This window comes from Herpailurus yagouaroundi, unplaced genomic scaffold, assembly GCF_014898765.1.
Source record: "Herpailurus yagouaroundi ecotype Mexico unplaced genomic scaffold, PumYag 100, whole genome shotgun sequence".
NCBI classification, from domain to species: domain Eukaryota; kingdom Metazoa; phylum Chordata; class Mammalia; order Carnivora; family Felidae; genus Herpailurus; species Herpailurus yagouaroundi.
Genome location: NW_024412391.1, coordinates 66,868,622 through 66,877,949, shown reverse-complemented (window position 1 = coordinate 66,877,949; position 9,328 = coordinate 66,868,622). Strand labels below are relative to the sequence as shown.

Below are 9,328 nucleotides of genomic sequence, written 5' to 3'. Positions count from 1 at the left end.
AGCAGTGAAAAGTTGACTCTGCTCTGATGTACAGGAGTTGGGGTGGGTGATGGAGACTCTCCAAAGACCCAACCCTTGGTGATGGTTGCACATTAGGAATATATTCAGTACCACTGAACCAGATGCAGTACCACTGAACCACTTAAAAATGGTGAAGGTGAGGGGCGCCTGGGTGGCTCAGTCGGTTGGGTGTCCAACTTCAGTTCAGGTCATGATCTCACAGTCCGTGAGTTCGAGCCCCGCGTCGGGCTCTGTGCTGACAGCTCAGAGCCTGGAGCCTGTTTCAGATTCTGTGTCTCCCTCTCTCTCTGACCCTCCCCCGTTCATGCTCTGTCTCTCTCTGTCTCAAAAATAAATAAACGTTAAAAAAATTTTTTTTTTAAAAATGGTGAAGGTGGTAAATTTTATATTATATATAAAATAAATATAAATATATAATATAATATATTCATATAAATATATAATATAATATATTCATATAAATATAAATATATAAATATATTTTAAATTTATATATTTATATAAATAAATATATATTATATTTAATATATAAATATAATATATTTATAAATATATATTTATATAAATAATTCTATTATATATTTATATTTATAATATATTTATAATATATATATGTTAATTAAACAATAGAAAAAAGTAAAAAGAAAAACCAGTGGTGGGCTAGACTTGGCTGAGCTGGAATTTGCTGACCCCTGCCCTAGTGGATCATCATGGGTGCGTTCTACTTAGAAGACTCCTGGTCTATAAGAGAGAAGGGTCTGTATTTGCACAGCTCTCCAATAATGTGACATAGAAGAAAAATTTTAAAAAGAAAAGGACCCAGCCCTTAGCCAGTTTAGAACTATTGCACTGTTTTCCAGTAACATTAGGGAAAAGATGCAGTCCTAATGAGGCAGGACATATGGAACATGCCATGGTTCATGAAGAGGCATTCCTATTTCATCAGCTGTAAGCCCCATCCATCTGAAGGAGATGTGTGACAGAGCTGTGAGTAGGTTCTACCCTGACGCCAGGGGAAGGGGGATGGGGGACAGGGCACTGATGTCATTTCTAGCTTCAAAAAATTTGTCCACAAACTCAATAGGTAAATTTGGTTTCTTCTTTCTGAAGTGCCTAAGGTTAAAGATATTTGATTTAGTTGAACTTATAGATAGGCTAGAGAAAGTTGATAAATAGGCTGTTAATATTTTTTACATGAATGCAAAAAAACTAATTCTTCAGGAGAAAATAAAATAAGGTATATAAACCTGCTTTGAAAATTGTGGAATGTACCACGAACAGAAGGTATTAGGAATTTGCTGGTATCTATGGCTAAATATGCTTACAAATATCATTTTGTTAACATAACGCCTTTCAAATGAAAGATGATTAAAAAGCTGCATATTCAGGTTTGGTATGCCACATTTTGGTCTGCCAAGGTAAGACCTTCTCAGCCCTTTTCATTATTATGATTTTATTTTATACTTGATATAAACCTAAATTAATGAGCAGCTATTTCTAAAAGTTATCACCTGACACTGTTGATTGTTTTCCTGTTCAACTTGGCTCTCCTGTTTCTTTCTTTGATGAAGAAATTTTTATTATAAGACCGAACATTTATTTAGCCCTGTGTCTCCATGCAATTTTTATATGTGGAACTCCTTAATCAGAAACTAAATATAGCTTTGGTTTTAATATTTGCCTTAGCAATTAGTTTATGAGTACATAAACAAATCAGTGACATCTGTTTCCTAATATATTTGTGCTTATTTATTTTAGATCAACATAAAATATGCAACTTCATAGAAGAACAGTAGGAAATCCCTGTGACAGTATGGGTTTTGATAAGCTGAATGTTGTTTAAGGTCTTAGGTTTCCTGGGCTATTCATACTTCTCAGTAGTAAGATCGCAGTGAATTGTGTTATAGTGAGTTAAAGGACAATACAGGAGACACACAAAGCCCAGACTAAGAGCCACCTCTTCCTAGTGTGCTGTCATCCCACCTCATCTCTTCCTGGGCCAACCCAGTGGATTTTTAATCAGCAGTAAGTCCTCGAGGGGTCACTCCATCCAGAGGTATTTTACAGTTAATATGCCACTGCTAAATATTGGAAACTCTTAAATTCCTCAAAATTAATCAGCAACAGTGGAGTTTTAGGTATTATTCATGTAAGAGGTAAGATTATTTGAAGCCTGAATTTCTCCTGGAAACTCCCAAATCAGACCATGTGAGCCTACCCAGTTATAGTGCATTTTAAGCTAAAGCCTTGTCAAAGCATATGAATACTTGAGACTTTATGAGAAGAATATTTTTAAAAGATAACTTGAAGATCACTTTGTGAAATACTCTATTTTGCAAAGTACCTAGTGATATACAAAATAGTTCTTGTTTTAGAGTTGCAATTATTTTTAATTTAATTTAATTTAATTTTTTAAAGTTTATTTATTTTGAGAGAGAGAGAGAGCACATGAGCAGGGGTGGGACAGAGAGAGAGGGGGAGAGAGAGAATCCCAAGGAGGCTTTGCACTGTCAGCATGCAGCCTGACATGGGGCCTGATCTCACAAACCGTGAGATCCTACCCTGAGCCTAAATCAAGGGTCAGTCGCTTAACCAACTAGGCCACCCAGGTGCCAATTATTTTAAGGTTAAGGAGCATATATGGAAAGTTTATTCCATATTTTCCCATATTTTTCAAGCACCAATTCTTTTAAAGTGAAAGAACATATATGGAAAGTTTATTCCAACCTTCAAATTCTATTTACCTAGCTATAGCTAAATTTTTGTGTAACAATTGTGACATCTAGTGGTTAAACTAAGTAATTCCAGTGAATGGTTTCATACGTTATTTTCCTTAAATTCATTTAATATGGGAACTTGCCATTCATACAATACTGTAACAAATATCTTCATGTATTTAATTACAAGGGACAAAGACCAAGTAGTGAAATTACTCATTGAAAAGATGTCTGTATTTAGAATGTTGATATTGCCAATTGACCATTCAAAGAAGGTTGCACCAATTTACACTTCCACTCTGAGAATAGTTCTTCACATCATCCCAACAATGAGTATTATTAAATGTGTTCATTTTTGTTTTAACCTTCTGTATAAAAGGTTCAGTTCATCCTCTTAAGGCTTGTTTTTCTTTTCTTTTTTATTTTGTTTGGCCACTTGTATTTCTTTATCAATGACATGCCAACCCACATCTTTATCCCATTTTTAGAATTTTACTGATCTTTCACCATGGGGTGTGTGTGTGTGTGTGTGTGTGTGTGTGTGTATAAAAGGTTCTGCATATTGAGGAAATTAGTCACTTATTTGTCATTTGCATGGAAAACATGTTTCCCAGTTTGTCATTTATTGTTTACACTTTGTGATTGTCTTTTTTTTTAATTTATTTATTTTGACAGAGAGAGAGTGTGTGTGAACACAAGAGGGAGAGGTGCAGAGAGAGAGGGTGAGAGAGAGAATCCCAAGTAGGCTCCATGTTGTCATTGTACAACCCGACGTGGGGCTCAATCCCACAAACCACCAGATCATGACGTGAGCTGAGATTGAGTCTAACACATAACCGACTAAGCCACCTAGGCGCCTTGTGATTGTTTTTTACTTTGCAAAGTTTTAAATTTTTATGGAGTAAGGAATTTTCCCTTTATAATTTTAGTTTTATGTCATATTTGAAATGGGATATTGGTAAGATAAGCAGAATTTTACTTTTTTCTCAATACAGTTCTCTACTATTTTAATATACTACTATGAACAGGTATTATAACAATTATTTTAAAGGAATATTTAATACCCTGGGAAGATATTTAGGATCTATAGTTAGCTGAGAAAACAAGTTGTAAAATAATAAGTAAAATGTGATCCCTGTTTAGAAAATAAAAGAAAAATATGCAAATAAAAATGACTGGATATGCACCTAAATATTAATGATCTTGGAGTTGAGGAATTTAGGTAACTTTTATTGTTTTCTTTTGTATTAATTTCTATTTTTAATCACTGTACAGTGCACATATATTTATGATTATAAAAAGTAAAAAAAATATGTCATCATTGATCACCTCTTCTATATAGATCTCTGTAAGTTACCTTAAGTATGATTTCATATAGCTTATGTTTTATTCACCTAAAGATCTAGCACTGCCTTTCTGTCTATTCTCTACTCCATTGACCGATTTCATTCTTAAAAAGTTTGATTCATCAGACATTTCTTATAAAATAAGATGATATACTTCATTAACACCTTTAAAAGGAGAAATTTCTGGTTCATGGAGCCAGAAGATAATTGGATACAAAAATATCTGACATGAAAGTTATTTCTCTCACCAAATTTCAGTCATGCAAAACCTCTTAATCCTTGGATTTCTCCTCCATATTTGACTGATTTCATCTATGTTTTATGTGGAATAAGTAGCAAATACTTCTGTTGTTCTTTGAGTTACTTAAAAATTGTTTGTATCTTTATACTCACCCTGTTCCCAAAAGGATTTAAAGTGGTTAGTAAAAACTCAGGTTTAAAGATAAATAAAATAGCCAGATAACATAGAATGTAAAATAAACAAGCAAAGAAATCGGAACAAAGAAAATAAGAGATAAAGAGTGATAAAATGAAATCTATCCCTTAAGGACCAGCACTGTTCTTGAGGGTGATACTAACTCTTGCAAGCAGCTTCCTCACACCACAAGAAAGAAACCAGAGTTGGAAAGGGCCACATTGTCCTGAGATTGAGTCCAGAGGGAAATTACTCAGGTGCAGGAGATTTATCTGTGACGGTAGCAGATACTGAGACTTCCTGTGGGGTCAGGAACAAAGCTAAGCTTTTTAAGTCATGGTTTTATTTCATCTTCACCATAACCCCACTGCTAGTGTGGAACATGTATTCCTGCCTCCCATGTTTCCACGTGACTCCCTGGGAGGGAAACATTTGGGAGTAATTCTTTGGGCTTCTCAAATCTGCCCCCTCAGTAACTTCTTTCTCCTCTGGACAAGTCTGGGAGAGTTGGTGAGTTTGAGAGAAGGGAAGGCAGCTGCAGCTGCTTCCTCAGGAAGGCTTGTTCTCCAAGCCAGGAAGGTGGTGTTCTCTGCCCCTCTGCACACTAAGCTTGCTATGGAGAGCCCTTGTACTTCTGGGGTTCTGATGTATTCCTCAGTTCAGCTTTGTCAGTAATAAACCTGACACTGTCCACAATCTCTTATCTGAAGTTCCTGGGAGCAGGTGGGTGGGTTTCAAACTTTAGAAATTTTCAGATTTTAGAAAGATTATATGATTCAATGATAGTTTCTGGGACAGTTGTCCAGTATTAAACACTATTATTTCTGCACTAAAAGGTATGAATAGTCACACTGAGTGGGATAAATTAAGACCATATCACATCACATCAGATTTTATTGTCAAATGAGTTCAGATGATATTGTATTTTTCTGCTAAATGAGTTACAAAAATACTTTTGGATTTTAGGACTTTTTGGATTTTGAATTGTAAATAATAGATTGCTTGACTGTGTTTTGATCTCCAACTGTGACTTTTGTGTCTACTTTCTCTGTTGGTTCTTGGCCTGGAGAGTGGAGGAAAGCAGAGGTAGGTATACCAAGAAGCTAATAAAGCTTAAGCTTCAGGACTCCTTTTATGACCTTATAACTTATTTCGTATATATAATGTTAAATTCTTAGGGTACCTGGGTGGCTCATTCAGTTGAACATCCGACTTTGGCTCAGGTCATGATCTTGAGGTTTGTGGGTTTGAGCCACATGTCTGGCTCTGGGCTGACAGCTCAGGGTCTGGAGCCTGCTTCGGATTCTGTGTCTCCCTCTCTCTCTGCCCCTCCCCTGCTCTCACTCTGTCTCTCTCTCTCTATCTCAAAAATAAATAAACATTAAAAAATTTTTTAAAAATGTTAAATTCTTGCTCTTAAAGAGTCTCTTTAAAAATATAAACTTCAGGCCTCACAAAACGTAGATCCACCTGAGGAGAGAGTTAGGATTGTCTTCCCTAAAACCCCAATAGCCTAAAGGTAGGTACCATCATCATCCCCATTTTACTGAGGAAGAGACTGAAGCAGAGAGGTTAAATTATTTGGCATCCAATTGTAAGTGGCAAAGTCTGGTTTCAAACCCAGCGGAACTACTGAGTTATTGCTTTTAACCATTGCCTTTCTACATCTGCAGATAAAAATACGAAAATAGTTGACATTCTTTTTCCAATTAAAGTAAATTTCAGAGGTTAGCCTTTATCCCAACAAAAATAACTGAAGGCATCTTAATTTCTGTCAAACATCTTAGTCTGATAAGAGAAGAATGAAATTCTTCAAATAAAGTTCTTTGGTAAGTTAAGAAAAGGCACTAAAATAACAAACACTTCCGTACATTTTCTTCCAAAGATAATCCTCAGGATTAAATCCTGTTTACAAATTATCAGTTTCTTGATAGTGAACCTTTAGTATTAGGAAGCTTCTACCCTTTTTCTCCAAAAAGTGATTGTATTTGCACTTCCCAACAACTTAACTATATTTGGCTTTCTGTGAAATTCGGTCTGGAAATCAGTGAAAACTGTGTACACAGAATCCTCCAACATTTTATAGCAGTAAGCAGTAATATATATGTTATATATATATATATATATATATATATATATATATATATATGTATTATCTACATAACAAGCTAGTGAGAAAGGGAAATGGAATACTCACAGTTTACAAATGAAGAAACTGGAGACAGGAGAAAGTAACTTCTCCAAGGTCACCAAGTAATGAGTGGTTAAGATTGGCACCAAGACTCAGGACGTTTCCCTCTCCTCTTTGTCCAGGACCAGCATTGCCACCTCTGTTTTATAAAAGCTTGAGGGAGAAGTTTTTCCATAAGGGGAAACATAGATGGATGTTTATTTAAAGAGCATCGACTCTGGTCACATAGGTCCCAAGTTATTTCATGCATAACAACTTCATCTGCTGGCTACATTGCTGGTAAAGTTTTTAGGAACAACAAATTCATCCACACATTTAGACTGATTCTTATTTCATTCTCAGATTCCCCACTTGGCATAAGGGAACAATAAGGAAAATTTTTGTTCTGTTCCTCACAGTTACAATAATATTTTAAAACATTTTGTTATGAAAGATAAAGTTATAGAGAATAATTATGATCTTTTTTTTTTTTGGTTTTGTCAAATGTTTTATTGAGTGTAGACATCTGGAGTACTGTAAAACATGCATTATCCATAGATTCAAAAAGGAGCAAGCCACATTGTCCTCACTGTCAAATGTGTCAGGCTTGGCATCCGTGATGGGGATTAATGAAGTATCATGAGAGTAATATGGTTCCTGAAAAGCCTCTACAATTTGGACTAGGGTCTTATTCACGTGAAAAGCAAAGCTGTTCACATTTAGTGAACTTGCATTTCATTGGAGGTACACAGTGTTTTAATTTTAAAACAAAAATAATTCTGTTTTTAGAAGATTCCCATCTCCCAACTGTATTTGCCCCTCAGTTTTCAGAAATTTTAATTAAAAGAAATCCTATCCCTTTTTGGAAGTTGTACATTTATCTGAACAATAAAATTTATTTCTTCTTAGGTTGCTGAGGTATATTAAGTTTGAAGAAGATAATATCTCCATCTTTGACAATGTAATTTCTGCCTTGTTGTCTGTACTTTCCAGCAGCCTTGACCGCATTTTCAGAACCTTCCTCTTTAAAATCTTCGTATTTCATTACTTCAGCCATAATGAATCCTTTTTCAAAATCTGTGTGAATCTTTCCTGCAGCTTGAGGAGCCTTCATCCCTTTCCTGATGGTCCATGCACATACTTCATCTGGGCCTGCAGTGAAAAAGTATTCTAGTTGGAGTGCTGCAAACCCAGCCTTAATGATCTTTGGCAAAGCGCTTGGTATCATGTTCGCTTCCAGATACTTCTGTCTCTCCTCAGCACTCAATTCTTGCAACTTGAGTTTTAAGGCCCCACTAAAAGGAATGACCAAGGCACCTGGGTCATACTTGTTCACCCACTCTTTAATTTTTATCAACCATTTGTTTTTCTTTCTAATGTAGTCTTTTTCAGAAAGATTAACCAAGTAGACCATTGGTTTTGAAGTCAGAAATAAGTGTTTATTCAACACTTCAATCTCTTTGTCATTCCAATCATGATAGAAGAGAACAGGTTTCTTTTGATCTATAACCCAGGATTTGACTTTGCCCATTATTTTTTTTTTTAATTTTTTTTTTCAACGTTTATTTATTTTTGCGACAGAGAGAGACAGAGCATGAATGGGGGAGGGGCAGAGAGAGAGGGAGACACAGAATCGGAAACAGGCTCCAGGCTCTGAGCCATCAGCCTAGAGCCTGACGCGGGGCTCGAACTCCCGGACCGCGAGATCGTGACCTGGCTGAAGTCGGACGCTTAACCGACTGCGCCACCCAGGCGCCCCGACTTTGCCCATTATATCATGTTCAGGTTTTAATTTTTTATCTCCTCCTCTCACAGCCACTTTTCCTACTTTATCTATAATGGGCCCAAACATTTCCTCATCTTTAAGCTGAAGCTCTTCGTGTATTATTTCTATATCTCGAATAGGATCTACACTTCCTTCAACATGCCTGATATCATCATCTTCAAAACCACGTGTTAGATGAAAGATTCCATCACAGGCACTGATAGGAGATAAAAAGGCATTTCCCAGGCCTTGCCCATTGTGAGCTCCTTTCACAAACCCAGCAATATCCACTACATTTAGAAAGGCAGGAATTTTGCTTGCTGGTTTGTGGTACTGGCAAAGAAAGTCAAACCTTTCATCTGGCACAGGTACTCTGCTCTCATTAGGATCAATAGTGCAGAATGGGAAGTTTTCTGCTGAAGCCTGACTATTGGTTAATACATTGAAGAAGGTAGATTTCCCAGCATTTGGCAATCCAACAATACCAATTTTCAAGGAGGTTCCAAATCTTCCAATGATTGGGGGCGGTTTAATTCCATCACCTCCCTTTTTGGGGCGCATCGTGCTCGGGGCGGGCGATGACACGGGGTCCCAGCGGCAGGATAGACGGAGTGAGAGGAGGGGAGGAAGGAGGAGAAAGCACAGGCCCAGCCCTTCCGCAGACCAGCACGCACGCTAGTGGCGGTGGCGGCCAATGATGATCTTTTAGAGGGGATAATAATAATCCACCTACAACATACCTTACCATTTTGCCATGTTTGCTTCAGATATTTTCTTAAGCAGTAAAATCCCTGTGTTTCCCCAGTCCCATTCTTTTCTTGCATTACCCAGAGGTAGAACCAGAAAACTACATTTTGTATATTAATCCATAAATATTTATATAGTACTTTTGCA

General features: G+C 36.6%; 1 protein-coding gene across 1 annotated transcript; it reads right to left on the bottom strand.

Annotated features, from left to right (window-relative positions):
• Positions 1-7,150: 7,150 nt before the first annotated feature.
• On the bottom strand, positions 7,151-9,063 carry LOC121027991 (obg-like ATPase 1). The gene is made up of 2 exons (XM_040471568.1): positions 8,444-9,063; positions 7,151-8,203 (listed from the first exon to the last, which is right to left on the bottom strand). The coding sequence occupies exons 1-2, from the start codon at positions 8,993-8,995 to the stop codon at positions 7,565-7,567; spliced, it is 1,191 nt and encodes a 396-aa protein (XP_040327502.1). The 5' UTR covers positions 8,996-9,063; the 3' UTR covers positions 7,151-7,564.
• Positions 9,064-9,328: the final 265 nt, after the last annotated feature.